At 38.2% G+C, this 16,779-nt stretch overlaps 1 protein-coding gene across 2 annotated transcripts in view; it reads left to right on the top strand.

Moving 5' to 3' along the window:
• GSK3B (glycogen synthase kinase 3 beta) overlaps positions 1–16,390 on the top strand; it is a 196,846-nt gene extending 180,456 nt beyond the window's left edge. For both annotated transcript variants that reach the window (XM_060098981.1, XM_060098980.1), the window contains 2 exons: positions 771–869; positions 16,196–16,390. In XM_060098981.1, coding sequence (XP_059954964.1) covers positions 771–869; positions 16,196–16,263 — 167 coding nt within the window. In that variant the 3' untranslated portion in view covers positions 16,264–16,390. The remainder of the gene's footprint in view (positions 1–770; positions 870–16,195) is intronic.
• The last annotated feature ends 389 nt before the right edge of the window (positions 16,391–16,779 follow it).

Below are 16,779 nucleotides of genomic sequence, written 5' to 3'. Positions count from 1 at the left end.
GTTAACACCAGATACTTTTATGTACAAGCTCACCACCATGTCTCGGTAGTTGTTTACATTATTAAGTCCAATATCATCTTTTTCTCAAGATTCATATACAGAACTTAATTCTTTAAAGAAAGCCAGTTTGTATACAGTTGACAGAGAGAAACTTTCCACATGCAGATAAAAGCCTATTTCAAACTTTTAAAAAGTAATAATCTTACTAAGTTAAAAAGCAAAGTAGAATTCAGTAAAGACATTTTTAATAAAAGCAGTGAGAATTTAAACAGATGTTCCTTAAATCCCGTTCCCACTACTGTTTGGATAAATCTTACCTGCCATCGAGTAACTAGGTCTGTGCATGCCAAAGTACAAACTGCAATTATATTCTCTTTTCTGTGACACTGTCACCCTCAATCCCTGCAGTCAAATACTGTCAGAGTACCAAGGGAAAACCTAGTATATTTAATAAAAGATGGAAATATATCTTATTAATATGCTTACCCTCAAACTTTTGACCACTACCTTTCCCCAGCCTATCTTTAGTTCTCAGAGATACCCTAATTTTAGCAGATAGTGCCTTTGTTACGTATCACACCATTTCTGTGGACTTTCTCTATGTGTTAATTACTAGCTCATGATTTACTTTCAGATGTAGGTTTATCATGTCTTTTTTTTCTGTTAAACCAATGTTTTAATGCTGTATCCTCTGTTAGTGTTACCAATAAAATAGTTGGACATAAAATTTAAGAGTGGATTCTAACACATGTGTCTTACCTTTTCTCTAGAACTGTCAAGTAATCCACCTCTAGCTACCATCCTTATTCCTCCTCATGCTCGGATTCAAGCAGCTGCTTCAACCCCTTCAAATACCACAGCAGCCTCAGGTGAGAACACATAAGTCTCTTCTATAAAAACGTGTTTTGTTTTTGTCTTCATTTTATCTCATTTGATGAATGTGAACATTTAGTGCCTTCCAAGTATCAAAAACGTAGCATAGCCAAATGATTAAATGTGAATAAAATGTTGCTTTAATTTCCAAAAAGCATAAAGGGACCCCATAAATACTTTATATATGAGGTATAAATATCTTATAATAATGTTAAGTGATGTCACCATAATTGTTATTTTAAAAGTCATGCTTTCTGTATAATTTCTTGATTAATATGTCAAGTGAGATGCTTATAGCAGAAAGCAGTCTGTACAAATGTAATATTATTGAAGATAATTCACTTTAAGTCCATCACCCTGAATGTAAATTATATTAATATACTAGAGAGGCAAATTTTCAAGAAGTATGAATATAGATTGGTGTAATTTAATCTTTGGAAAGGGCTAAAACTGCAATGCCAATACATTTAGCTAAGACTTAGATCAGAATATGACTAAATCTTGTCTATCCAAAAAGAAAAGACTGCCCATACGGTCTCCCAGCTTAGAGCTCAGGTACACTGCTGGTCCCATAGCTAGCTAATGTTGGGACCTGATTTAGTGAGAATTACTGTCATTACAGATATTCTGAAAATACCCAACCCTTGAGTGAATTGAAGGTCCTCCGAAGGACAGCTAAAATGAAGTTAGAAATAGGTAGCACAGTTGGGCTCACAAAGAATTTGGTGTCTTCCCCTCAACACCCCACTACCACCACAACCACCAAAAAAGCCGATGTCAGGAGCTGACTCCATTTTTATTTAATCATCTGTTTCATTGAATTGAGTTGGATCAGACCCATTTTTGCCAAAGGGCGTTTATGCTCCAAGAGATAAAATCTTGCATTACTAGTTCTTAGCATTCAACAGTGAGGTCAAAATCTCTCTCATGTTGTCTGACACAGAGTTGTTTGTTCCTGTCCAATCTTACCCTTTTAGAATGTTGCTAATAAGGATTTAAAACATTTCATTCTAATCTGTGGCCTGTCTTCATTCCAGAAAAAGTTTGGAAAGAAAGGTCTCTTTTCTAGTTCTAGTTTCATCAGCACATGTTAACCTTGAGAAGGTCATTTGAACTTTATTAGTTTTAGTAATGTCTTATTAGTTTTCTCAATCTATAAAATGAGTGGCAGTGCTCTCTTAGAGTAATATGGTACAACTCAATTATGTACTGAAATGTGCTTTGAATTTTTTAAATGTAAAAATATAGAGGTTGTTTTTAGTTTTGTTTTTAACTATGACCTCTATTTAGAAGGAAGACGGGATTACTTAGATGAGCTATTAATAAACTTAATAATTCACTGGCCAAGGTTAGATTACACAGATGGTTCAAAACATTAAATAGGCCCTAACCCCGAACTAGTACATTTACTTGTTGATCTAGTTTCTAGGAATTGTTTTAGACTGTGAATAACAATGAGAATTATGATTGGTAAGTTTTGGGTAATTTTAAATGATTTCCTTAATGTGAAATACTAAACTAGTTAATGATTGCAACTAAGGTTTTGGGCAAATTGTCTGCCTGGTAGCATCCTAGTATATAACCTGATTTTGATGTTGCTTTGATACAGGTTACAGCAGTCCTCAAAAAATGTTTTATTGTGGTATATACATTTTTATAGCTGTTGAAATCAAATTTCAACATAAATACAGAAACTGACATTGGACTTGGATCCTGAGAATTTACTTTAAAGTTGAAATAGATCAGGGTATGAGGAATTTAATAGAGGAATAGTAGGCTAAGGGCAGAGCTAAAATTAAAGGAATGTATGCCTTGAGTATCTTAATAGTTACCAGAAAGGATTTCACATATTTCTCTGAGCCTCCTAGTTGCTAAAGTAAATAAAGAAATGATATCTGTTAAAAATTTCCATTGTTCATTAGATTAAAAGCACACTGGTGGGGCCTCCCTGGTGGCGCAGTGGTTGAGAGTCCGCCTGCCGATGCAGGGGATACGGGTTCGTGCCCCGGTCTGGGAGGATCCCATGTGCCGCGGAGCGGCTGGGCCCGTGAGCCATGGCCGCTGGGCCTGCGCGTCCGGAGCCTGTGCTCCGCAACGGGAGAGGCCACAACAGTGAGAGGCCCGCATACCGCAAAAAGAAAAAAAAATAATAATAAAAGCACACTGGTGGCTTAGGAGAAGCAAAGTGTTTCTGACTCTGCTGTTTGAGAAGTATTTCTCCTTTAGGGCTGCAGATTTAGTACTATAAGAGATAAGAGTAAATGAAATTCTCAACAATAAAGTGTCAACAATAAATGTAATGGTGAGTTCCATTTGGATACTTCTTTAAGTGCCCTTCAGTGTAAGCCAAAGGCATACCACCGCAGTGTAGTTAAAGGAAAACCGTTTTCTTTGGGGCCAAAGTTATGAGAGCCAAAGTAAATGTCACCAAACATACCTCAGGAAATGCTCATCTAGATGAAGGGATTGACTCTATGACCTTAACGGCCACCTGTATTTATGTAAATATATATGTATGTGCATGTACACATATTTTAAATAAGAATTTGGTAGTATAAGTTATATTCTTTAGTAACACCTTAAAATATACATGCTCTTTGTTGTCTCTCTTAGCTTCAGTTTCTTTATCCATAAAACAGGAATAGTAAATACCCACTACATATAGTTGTGAGAAGTAAGATGTAAAATGTACAAAGTGCTTAACGCTTTGCCTGGTCACATGGTAGACCTTCAGTGAAAGGAAACTGCTACACTATTTTTATTATTGTTATTGCCAAGTAAGGACAGATCCAGAAATGTTAAAAACCAGCCATGTGAAAGGCAAGTTGACATCCATCCTCTTATGAAAAAGGATCATTCTTATGAAAGAACCTGTGACTCTCCTCACCTGAATAAATAGACACCCCATCTCTCCACCCAAGCAGTGAGGGAATGAATGCCTGCTGACATGGCTGAAACTTTCCTCACAAAGCATTTCCGGGCTGCTTCAAGGTATGAAGAAGTAAACTGTTAAGCCACAAAGCCTCAGACCTTGAAGATCTGAACCTGGAAATTTTTCTAATTTAAAATTATCAAAATTAGAATCTCTAATCACTCACACTAGGTGCAGCACCACAATAATAGAACCCAATATGTCTTTGGGTGAATTAATTGCAATATGTACCTCTAACTAAACAATTGGCTTACTTAATTTAAGTCAATTTAATGGAGAATATACATGAAAATAGAGCCACTTTTAGTTTAGGACAAAACCATATCAACAAGAAGCAGAATATCTACTTTGACTATCCTGAGAATGTGCCTCCTAGTCATCTAACATTGGATCTAGATCACTGATACAACTTCGGAAGAGAAGCATGGCCCTGAAACTATCTTCTGATCTGTTAAAATACCATTTCTGCTGATGCTCCGCACCACTGAAGTTCAGCTTCTGTCAAACATGTTTGTATCTTGAGCAAGAGCATCAAAATACAGAGGCTCCTAGATGACTGCCTCAGAAGCTTTTATGTTGTTTATAGCTGGCTTAAATAAGAATGGAGCTCTGTGACATTTATGTTGACCTGGGAGCAAAGCTAAATCCTAAAGTAGGTAGGATAAAAGCAGAAGAAGAACAAAGTAGAATGATGAAGATGCCATCAACTGTGATCATACTGACTATATTATCATGAAATAAGCTTTAGATTTTAGTCAATTTCTTTTGGTAGCCAAAGTTATTAAATGGTATTCAGATGTTAGGTCTTATTAAATTTTAAATACGTTGTAGGCAGAAATCTCAATTTAGTCTCTATATTGCTACTTCTGGAAAAGCAAAGAAAGTAAACCTTATCTTATCCAGATTGTGGCCTAAAGGTTATTATTCTGTGGCCTAAAGGTGAGATTACTCTGGGAATATATAGTTGTTATTCTCTAGCCTCCCCAAAAGAACCTTGATCAGTACAAGAGAATATCACAGTAATAGCTATTTTTCTCACCTTTCTTGAAAATAGTAAAGATAGCTTCTGTCAGTTTAATGACATTAATACTGAGGAAACTGTTTTTGCGATGTTTCAACTACTTTTTCCATGTGTTGTATTCAAGGTTCTGGTAGTGACTGCAGATGAATGGATAAAGACCTGTTGGAAAGCATTACTATGTACAAGAGCTATCACAGCAGAGTTCATACTTTTTTATTCACTAATCCCACTTTAGGGATCTTAACTTCAGGGTACATCTAATAGAAGAAAAAAAGCTACCATGTACAGAGATATGAATAAGAATAATTAAATAATAACAAAAAAAGAGAGCCAATATGATCTGAATGGTCAACAGTAGGAAAATGTTTCAGTACATTATGAAATCTCCATTTGTATGTAACCATGAAAGACAATTATTATGAAACTTACATCTGTGGAAATATTCATCTTAATTTATGTGGAGAAAACTTAAAAATCTTACGTACCATGTTGGTAACTGTGCCAAAATGTGTACTTGCATGTGGATAGGAACTAGATACAAATATACAGAAATTAAAACAGTTGTGTTAAATTAGTGGGTATGGATGTTGTTAGTGGTGGGGTTTTTTTTCCCTCAAAAACTTTCATTCTTTTAAATTGTTTTTAGAATACCTCAGTGCCTGGAGGCATTATATCTTACTGTGGCTCTGATTGACACGAGAAACTCCTGAAAAGTATACATACCACTCTCAGTCCATAAAGTATAATTTCTTTTTTTGATATTTATACCTGATTTTTCTCCACACCCCCAACAGATCCTCCCAATTATTCCATTTGGGAGGCCATTCATCTGGACCATCTAGAGTAACACATCTTGAGGAATTATAGTTTTGCTAATCAAATATGAACCACTTTAGAGATAATCTGATCCAGTGCCACCTGAGTTAAGTGTGAGATGTGGTCGGGAATTTCAGCTAGAGCAGTTTTCTCTTTGCTTTGTATATTAGTCTTCTTCCAGTGCAATGGTTCTGCTATTAAAACAAATTTGAAAACCACTGATTTCACCTTCCTTATTATCTACCGAGAACTAGTGTCTCATGCTTGTGTATATTCAGTAACTGGAATATTCAGTAACACATTCCATCTTTGTATCACTTTGTTAGAAATTTGTCCCCCTATACCTCTTTCATTCAGTGATCCTACTCTGGGATTATAGAAAACCAACCCAATTCTTACACGCAAAAGTCCTTCAAATTTTAATGATGGCTAGCATCCCCTCCATACTAATGAGGATTTTAGATCCTAATCCTGAATATGTTCTAAAGTATCAGGATGTTAGGTTTTCTATACAATTATTTGTCATCTGCACATTTCATAAACACATCAATTTTTTGCCTCTATCCAAGCAACTAATAGAATATATTAAACAGGACAAGACAGAGTCTACTAGTTTTCTGTTTTGTTTTGTTTTGTTTGCCTTTACCGAAGTTACTGATAAAATAAGTTAAATGGGACTATGCAACACTTACTAGGGATTATTCTTCTGATGGTCTCTGAATAACTGGTCTCTTAACTACAGACCAACCTTACAATACTCATTTATATAATAATGTTATGAAAACTAAGTAAAATGCTTTGCTGTTGTCAAGAAAACTTTCAGATTTTTTCCATCAAAAAAGAAACTGTCAAAGATGGAAATGAAATCTTTTTTTTTTTTAAGACTTAGGGAAATTTCTAGTGCTTAAATATTTGTAAACTGAATTTCTGTAATCCATTTTAGAATGTGTTTGTTGGACTATAGATTCTGGGTTTAAAGACATTTAAAATGTATAGATTTCCCTCACCTTCCTTGGGCTGCATTTTGTTTATTAGGATTTTTGTTATATCCTTTCCAGGTTGAAAACCCTTCTAACAGAAAAGGGAATCATGATAAGAGTTGGACAAGGTCTGTCTTCTCTGTCTTTTTACCTGGTCAGGGGGCTTAATGTTTTTTGATCTTGCTTTGAAACCCTTTGCTGTTACCTCATTTAAACCAAATCTGGCCTGTTCTGACAAGTGCACATTTTTATTTTCTATTCTTCCTGGGATGTGTGCCCTACTTTTTAAATTATGAGCCCATCAAAGAAAACCCTTTTAGTTGGTTTCTTTGGTTCTTCTCCTTTTACTTTGCATTGAGAGTATGTGCAATTGTTTGGTTGGTCAGAATTTTGATTTTCATGATTTTCTATTTCTTGTCAGTTATTAACCCCTTTTGTAGACTATAACCACAAAATCATACCTATTTGTTCCCTGAACTTTTTGAAATGCATTTTGCTAAAGTCATGTTTCAGTTTAGCCAGGGCTAGTGATCCCTTTTTCTTACTATTACAGTTATTTTTCCCCCAGAATTTCTGTCACCCTGTCACCTTCTACATCACCAGACAATTTTTTCTAGCTGGGCAGAATTAAACCCAGAATAATTTCTCCCATTGTTTGTTTCCACTGATTTTGAAAAATCAAATGTTAAATTAAGTCAGTGTATCAAATACTTACTTTCCTAAAATGATGGTTACCATCCCTTCATCCTCCCCCCCTCCCCCCCAAGTATGATTACCCTTTGACTCTGTGGCACTTGTATAGTGTGCTCTGGGAAAGCTGCACCCATACCCTGTCTAGCTGCAGAACCCACAGTGTTGCCCTCAGGTGTTCATCTTCCGAACTCTTTCCTGTCTATTTTCTCTTTGTCTTAACCTAAATGTATGTGGAATTTCATAAACATATATAACTTTAAAAAAAACCCAAGGATTTTTCTCTATTAAAAATACAATATATAATTATTTTAGAAAATAAGACTCTCCATATTCTCACTTCCAAAGAAAATGAAAGATAACACTATTTAATATATTTTAGTCTAGTTACCAGTGGACAGAGATAACTCTGTCCTATTTTTTTAATGGGCTTATGCTATTTGGGGGAAGGGGTGTACATGACTTTAGTACTCAACCAGTATTCTAAGCCTGTACCATAATTTCTTTAACTAATTCCTTATTCTTGGACATTTGGGTTGTGTCCCAGTTTTTAGAAGCATTCCTGAGTCAAAAGATATAAGGAAGTTTTAAGTTTTTTATGCATATTGTCAAATTGCCTTCCAGAAAGTTTGTCCCAGTCTACATTGGTAATGCACATATTTTTTCATTTCTCTATTACTTCAACACTAGCCAGCCCAGAGTGGGGTGCGGGAGGTGTAGAGTGCATGTGCACATGTGTATTTTTATGCATTACCAACTTAGTAGATGAAAAAGGTGGGTGTAGGTACAGTGCTATACCCATTTCCTCCTATTGGCTCTGTGTTTGAAATACAGACTTCCATCCATATGTGCCAGTTTGACAAATTCATTGACACCAATGAGACTATATCTACCCTCTGTTAGAATTTCAAGTTCACTTAGTGAGTTTGCATATAGGTACCTAAAGTTAAACCATCTTTGTCATTATTTTCACCAGAGCAGTGCTAAGTATCACTTCTAGAAATTGCTTCTTTTTATGTAAAACATGTTCTTTCCTATTAAGTCAAACATTTTACCTGGGTTTTTCCTCCTTCCTCCAAAAGTAATGTAATAAAACCTTCTTGATTAAGTTGGTGAGTGTCCTATAAGACATTCTTCTGGGTATTCTTCAGGTGTTCCTCAGTTCCTTACCTGAAGTTACCTGTTTATATTCATATGCCTTTTCTTATTCTTTGTTCCTAAACTAAGTCTTTTAACTTAAAAGATGAAAATATATCCTGTGTCCCCGTGGCCTTCAGTTTTTTTACCCTGAACAACCAAGCCTCTTAATCGAAATGTGCTCTGCCCCTGAACTCACAGCAGCTGAGACCTCTACTGCTGCCAGATCAAGTATAAACAGTGTTGTTGATAAGCCCTCCAGGTTTGCTGCTGGATTGATTGGCTCACTAGCACCTGAATTTCAGTTCTGTTTTTTTTTTATTATTATTATTATTTATTTATTTTGCGGTACGCGGGCCTCTCACTGCTGTGGCCTCTCCCGTTGTGGAGCACAGGCTCTGGACACGCAGGCTCAGCGGCCATGGCTCACGGGCCCAGCCGCTCCGTGGCATGTGGGATCTTCCCGGACCGGGGCACGAACCCACGTCCCCTGCATCGGCAGGCGGACTCTCAACCACTGCGCCACCAGGGGAGCCCTCAGTTCTGTTTTTTAAATGACTGAAGCCACCATGGAGTCTTGTGCCACACCTTTTCCTTGGAATAATATGACATGAGAGGTGATGGTGCTTTGCTGAGGAGTGTTTCCCCTCCCTCTCCCTCATTATGACACACACAAAATTGTCAAAATCATAGTAGACAGTATAAAGAGAAAAGTGAAAATTGAATCCTTTTCCTTAATACTGATACTACTTTGATTTCATTAGTGTGGATTATGATTTCGGTTTAAATATAACTTTGGGGTATGCCTTTAATTCTCTGTGAGTAATGGTTCATGTGTCGTTGGTTCATGTGTCAGTTAATAACATGAATGTCTGAGACGTAGTTTTATAGTAGAGGCATTTCCACTCGGAACAGCTTGAATAGCAACGTCCTGAGTTAGCTACACAGTACAAACAACGTGGCCCAGGCCTCCAAAACTTTATCTTTTAGAGGAGTTGACCTGTCATGAGACATTTCTAACTTGTTATAAAAACAGGATAGCTGGCGAATAAAAATACATAATATAGGCTTGGGAGAGCATAATAAAGGAAATAAGGAAATGAAAGTATACTTAAAGTTCCCAAGTATACTTGTAAAGTACATGTAAAGCACAAAAAGGATTTGATATATCTGAAATAGGCTCTTCTACTAATATGCCAATAATGATTTTATAGCTTTTGAGAATCGGAAAATGTGTTTAGGGTAAATAAGGAAATACATTTTTATTTTTATTTAATTTCAATTAAATTTAAATAACCATATGTAGCTAGCAGTCATCCTATTAGAGAGTGCAGATAAAACATTTCCATTATTGCTGTTGAGCCAGACAATGGACACTTGTATCAATTAGAAGGTTTTAACTTTTATAGACCCATAGTTCTGGAATACTGAGCAGAGTCTTAGGAACCCCAGCTCCTTTGTTTATTCTCTGTCCTTTCCTCCTGACCTGTTCCCTTGTTTTCTGCTTTTCTATTTAAACCTTTTGGTGACAGTTTATAAATATGGGACCTTCCATTCACTCTCCTTCCCCTCCCCATTTACACATTGATCAGACACATTTGGAGGGAGAATGGACAGGACTTGCTGATGCATTGGCGGGGGTGGGGGAGTGAAGAATCGAGGTAAGAACTTTTGGTTTACCACCTGAGCAACTAGATGATGCAGTTTCCTCGTAATTGAGACAGCTGCCCATCAAATCCATGACTCGATTATGTAGCAACTCTTACAGATCTTTTTGAGAATCTGAGAATAAAACTGTGAATCCTCTCCTGAAAAATATATGTATCAGATATGGAATTTTGTACATAAAAATTTACTCTAGGACAAAAATCAGCCTGGTGGACTCTGTTGGGAACCTAATACCTTAGAGCTTCACCCTTAGTTTCACTGTGGGATTGCCCAACTTGTCATTTTTACATCTGAAGTCACACAGAGTAAAATTGGTCTCAGTACAGTACATGCACAAATTCCCTTTGCCATATCCAATACAAAAGTCATAGAACCATAGACTCTTCTCAGCATTAGGGAGAAAACAATTGAACATCTGATGCAATCTTTCTTGCTTGTACAGTTTATTAGGAGCATACCTAATTTTGTAGAGGGACTTGGTTCATGGGCTTGTGAAGACAAGCCCTAACTGGCATTTAAGTTATTTGGCCTATATGTATGCCTTAGTTATCTATTGCTGTGTATCAAGATATGCCAAAATTTAGCAGCTTAAGAGTAAACATTTCGGGCTTCTCTGGTGGCACAGTGGTTAAGAATCCGCCTGCCAATGCAGGGGACACGGGTTCAAGCCCTGGGCCGGGAAGATCCCACATGCCGCGGAGCAACTAAGCCCGTGCGCCACAACTACTGAGCCTGTGCTCTAGAACCCACGAGCCACAGCTACTGAAGCCCGAGCGCCTAGAGCCCGTGCTCCACAACAAGAAAAGCCACTGCAGGGCTTCCCTGGTGGCACAGTGGTTGAGAGTCTGCCTGCGGGTGCAGGGGACACGGGTTCATGCCCCGGTCTGGGAGAATCCCACATGCCGCAGAGCGGCTGGGCCCGTGAGCCATGGCTGCTGAGCCTGCACGTCCGGAGCCTGTGCTCCACAACGAGAGAGGCCACAACAGTGAGAAGCCCGCATACCGCAAAAAAGAAAAGCCACTGCAATGAGAAGCCTGCGCACCGCAACGAAGAGTAGCCCCTGCTCGCCACAACTAGAGAAAGCCCGCGTGCAGCTACGAAGATCCAAAGCAGCCAAAAGTAAAAAAATAAATAAATAAAATTTTAAAAACGAATAAAAGACATTAAAAAAACAAAAAAGAATAAACATTTAGTATCTCACACAGTTTTCATGGGTCAGAAATTCAGAAGCAGCCTAACTGTATAATTCTGGGTCAGGATTTCTCATGAGGTTGTAGCCAAAATGTCAGCCAGGGCTTCAGACATCTGAAGGCTGGTTGCCTGGGGCTGGAAGCTGTACTTCCAGGATGGCTCATTCGTGTGGTTAGTGAATCTGTGCTGGCTGTATGCAGAAGGCCCAGTCCCTCACCACGTGGACCTCTCCATAGTGCTACTTGAGTGTCTCACATTGTGGCAGCTGGCTTCCCCTAGGCCAAGCAATCCAAGGAGGAGAAGGTGGAAGCCACAGTGTCTTTTATGTCCTAACTTTGTAAGTCACACACCATTATTTCTGCAATATCCTGTTGGTTACACAGGTCAGCCCTATTTACTGGGGGAGGGGACTGCATGAGGGCATGGACATCAAGAGGTGCATGACTCATTGAAGTCATCTTCGAGGGTGGCTACAATGTAAAAGAATGGTCTTATACCTTTCTCCCCCAAAACTGATTATTCTCTCCTTTCTCCCTCAAGTCCATCCTTCGTTTGGTTTGTTGGTTGGTTGGTTTATTGTGCAGCAGTATCAGAAGAGTGGTAATGAGTATTGGTTTCTAGGAATGTTGGAAGTCAGTGAAATATCAGCTCTATAATTGTTTCCAAAACACGTGTATCTCTGTATACCCCATACAGACTGTTTGAAAATTAGATAATAAAATAGCCATCCTCTTAATTCTTCATATTATAAATTCACCTGTTTTAATGTAGTAACTCTTTAGTTAATAGAAATAGGCTTCTGGAAATCACACTGGATTATGTAGGGGTTAGGCCTGAATGAAAGTCCTCTCTTCTCCCTTTGCTAGGAAATCTTTTCTGCTTGTCTCCTACAGGCATAAAGGTAATCATATTCTTCCTCTGTTCCCTCTGTGCTCAGCTCTCCACTTGTTAGCTCTGTGACCTTGGACACATTATCTCATTGCTTTGTGCATCCATTTTTTCCCATTTGCAAAATGGGTGCAATAATTGTACCTGTTTCTTGCTTTGTAGGCTAAATGACATGCTTGCAACATACTTAGTATGATGTCTAGCACGTTGGTAAGCACCCAGATGTCAACAACTGCTACCACTGATACTTACTGTGGTGGTGATGGTGGTTATTGCAGTCACACTAACCTATACATATGTGTATTTCTAGATGTCTCTTTTACCTTTCCATTTATTGGACAATTACTAAGCACTTCTTAGGCCTTATTACATAGATGGGTGGTATTATCACCATTTTACAGATGGGGAAATTGAGGGTAGAGAGGTTAAATAACTTGTTCCAAAATCACACAGTTATTAAGTTGTACAACGTTGTGAAATTGGATTAGATTTAAGGAAGATATATCACTGTGAACTTCAGAAGAGCATCTCAAGACAAAACAAGAGACTATATAGTCAATCTTTGACTCTTCATAGTTGGATCCTTTATAATCAAAAGATCTTAGTTTAAATCATAATGCCAGGTTGCATCACTTTTACCAGTACATATGTAAAGGGAAGGGAATGAAGGAGTGGCAAAATGAGCTTTGCTGCTTTTAAAGAGTTACTGTTTAGACATAGAGAACAGACTTGTGGTTACCAATGGGGAGGGGTGTTGGGGGGGATGGACTGGGGGTTTAGGATTAGCAGATGCAAATTATTATATATGGAGTGGATAAACAACAAGGTCCTACTGTATAGCACAGGGAAGTGTATTCAATATCCTGTCTGATAAACCGTAACGGAAAAGAATATTAAAAAAAAGAATGTCAAAAAAAAAGTTACTGTTTTAAATGCTTGAGAAGAAAAGTTACAGAAATTGCAGTAAACATCTAAGTCCAGTGACAGTTTATCAGAATTTTAAATTAATGAACATTTTTATTATAGAAGGTCCATATTAATTCAGATTCAACTCTGTAAAATAAATTTACAGACTTGACAGTGAGATCAAAATAAGCATGTACCAAGAAGAACTTTAAAAACATAGTTTTGCTCATTTAGTAAACCTGGCAGTCTGTTGGAGCTACTATTGAGTTTATGGAGAGTCACGTTTGTTTTGCTTTTCTCCTCCCTGTGCTTTGTCTCCATCTGAAAAGCAGAGAACTCTCCTTTCTCAGGGAAGACATGTATAATTTGATTTTAAGTAGAGTTCATTGCACAGGGCATAGGGTTTTTGTTTCTTTGTTTTTGATGAATGAGTCCAGTGCTGTGACTTTATATTATCCTGTGATATCAAGGATAATTGTAATCAAAACAAATAGCTGTTAAAATTTTACTCATCAGGTAATTTGGAAATAATTCAAAGAAAAATAAGAGATCATTAAATTACAAACCTGAGGAATATGAATGTTTTTAAAATTTTATTATTCAGAACATGATTTTGTTTCTGGTTATATGCCCACTTAAAAGGCTTATGCTTTTTATTTTGATCATACAAGCAGCCTTTGAATGTATCCAAGGAAGGGAAGACTAGTTTTGGGAATGTCATAAGCTCATAGGTAATAGCCGCTGAAAGGACAATAGCAGATTAGTAGCTAAATAAGATATTGCCAAAGAGTAAATTAATGTAATGGGCTAGCTGGCAATGTAGAGAAGCCTTGGTGAATGTTGGCCAATAGCTAATGGCTGCTATAGCCAGAGCTGCTAACACTGCTGGTATGTGTGCTGATCTCTTAAGTTCTGAGGAAGACCAGAATGTGACAGTTTTACCTGTCATCTTCACATGTTGAAAATGAGAGAGAAGTGCTGTTTGATGATAATCATGCAGGTTCTGAGTGTCATCCAAAACATGAGAAATGCTGCAGTAAGCATGGGTTTGTGAGGAGCATTCTAATTCTGAAATACCTCTGTGCCTTCCAGGCTTTCTCAGGAGTGTTGTTTTTGTGTTTTTTTTTTTTTTTTTTTTTTTTTGCTGTACGCGGGCCTCTCACTGCTGCGGCCTCTCCCGTTGCGGAGCACAGGCTCCGGACACACAGGCTCCGCGGCCATGGCTCGCGGGCCCAGCCGCTCCGCGGCATGTGGGATCCTCCGGGATCGGGGCACGAACCCGTGTCCCCTGCATTGGCAGGCGGACTCTCAACCACTGCGCCACCAGGGAAGCCCAGGAGTGTTGTTTTTAATGTAGCCTGTGCCTAAATTATGAAAATGAACATTTTTCCTGAGAAAGCCTTATAGGAACCTGTTGCCTGGATAAGAATTGATGTTAGGTTATTGATGCACAGAATTTGGATGATCATTAGGAATAAAACTCCTGCTAAGTAGGGCACATCCAAGAAAAACCAAGAGTTATGAATGAAGTATTAGTACAATTACTGACTGATTATTGGGAAAGGCTGTTTACCTGCCTTTGGAGAGTAGGTTATATGCTATATATCATATAACCCTCTCTTGCCACCTGTCCATGTGCCATGCAGATAAGTTAACATGATGCCATGCCATGGGCAATATGAAACTAACGCGTGGATCCTGATGTCATAATGTCTGTGCTTATTTTCATGAAAATAGTGCTATAGATGTTTTGAAGGAAATAAAATAAATTAAACACAACCATTCTTATTAAGAGATATAAACATTTTTTCCCCAAAGGCTGAGTTAAATGTATATAAGGGTAGATTGTTTTGAGGAGCAATTGGGAATTTAGGAAGGAAGTATAGTTTTTAAAGAGTGGCTATCAAAATGATAAACTGAATAGCTAATCCTTAAGAGTTCCTTAAGCTACAGTTGCTATGTATCCTTGGGGTCTTTTGTTTCTTTCTCAATTAAAAAATTCAAAGTAGAAAGATGCAAAGACCAAATGTTGCGTTCAACCATAACATTTACTCTACTCAACATAGGATACAGGAAAGCTACAGTCTCGAGAGAGAGATAAAACTTCGGAGTCTGTTTTTTGGTGTCCCTAGCCTTGATAGCCAAGGGCGGTGGACTTCTAGGGCAGTGGCTCTTGGAAGTTGCCCATCTCAGTCAAGCCACCTCCCTTCTTGCTCAGGGCTTAGTGTGAAGTTTTTGAGAGAAAATTTGCCTAGCAGTATATTCCCAGTCACGTGTGTGATGACAGGGATGTAACTTGACAAGCCACTGAAACAGTAGTATCTTGCCTACCCGAGATGGAGAGCCAGTCTGGACACAGTTAAATGTCTGTTTAAATGTTAATGGAGGCTGTGAAATAATAATGGACCTTAAAAAGTGGTGGTGGGGGGGGCAGGGGTTCAAGTTAGTTGTAAAGTTATATGTATTTTTAAAGGATTAGGCAAAGTAAGCTCAAGTGCTAAGACATTTGACTATAAGATGCTTTATTGAATAAGGGAATTGGTACTACAATGGCTGAAATTTCTTTTTTGCTGGTTGTGTCTTCCATTTGTATGAATTACAAAGAGGGACTGTACCTAGAAAGCAAGCAGCTGAGTTTGATTTATGCTTGGTGCTTCTCCCATCACCACTGACCCATATTACTTTGATTGCCTCCACTCATTCACCCACTTAAGCAGATGGCATATTGTAACACCATTCAGAATTTTTAGCAAGTTTTCGCAGCTGTACACTGTTCATTTATTTTCAAGTGAGCTAGACTCCAACTGAGTATTCATGCTCTGCTAATCCCAGCTGTGGCAAGAGCTTTGACAGAAATGGTCTCTGGCTCCCTGAGTCTGTAACTTACTCAAAGATACCATCTTCTCTGTACCAAGACCTGGCCAAGGCACATACTTAACTCTAAGCAGAAGGAAATTCAGATTTCATAGTATTGGCCATATTCAAAACAACGTTCCAGATATAGCTCTCAGCCTGCAGTTGAGGCCACGTACTTTTCTCTCTGGGGTGTTACAGCATTGTTCACGCTCTCTCTTGGGGCTTTTAATTTGCAGATGCTAATGCTGGAGACCGTGGACAGACCAATAACGCCGCTTCCGCATCAGCTTCCAACTCCACCTGAACAGTCCCGAGCAGCCAGCTGCACAGGAAAAACCACCAGTTACTTGAGTGTCACTCAGCAACACTGGTCACATTTGGAAAGAAAATTAAAAAGAGAAAAAAAAAACCTGTTCATTTTAGTGTTCAATTTTTTTTATTATTATTGTTGTTCTTATTTAACCTTGTAAAATATCTATAAATACAAACCAATTTCATTGTATTCTCACTTTGAGGGAGACCCAGGGGTTGGGAGGGGTCGTGGGGAGGGGAAAGCGGAGCACTAGAACACACAGTCTCTCTCCCACGACAATCTTTTTTTTATCAAAAGTCTGCTGTTGTACACTTTAAAAACAGGACTCCTGCCTCATGCCCCTTCCACAAAAGAAGAAAACTTTGTTCTGTGCGGAAGTTTTTTTGAACTTTGTTTTCTTTTAAAGTCAAGTGTAAGACTTGGGTATAGTGCACAGCTTGAAATTGGTTGGGAGCTTAGCAGGTGTAACTCAATGGGGACTTAAATGTCACTTGTAAAATTAATCCA

The sequence above is a fragment of the Mesoplodon densirostris genome, chromosome 5, assembly GCF_025265405.1.
Source record: "Mesoplodon densirostris isolate mMesDen1 chromosome 5, mMesDen1 primary haplotype, whole genome shotgun sequence".
Lineage (NCBI taxonomy): Eukaryota > Metazoa > Chordata > Mammalia > Artiodactyla > Ziphiidae > Mesoplodon > Mesoplodon densirostris.
Note: the sequence above shows the minus strand (reverse complement) of the source record. Positions and strands in the feature narration are given on the sequence as shown.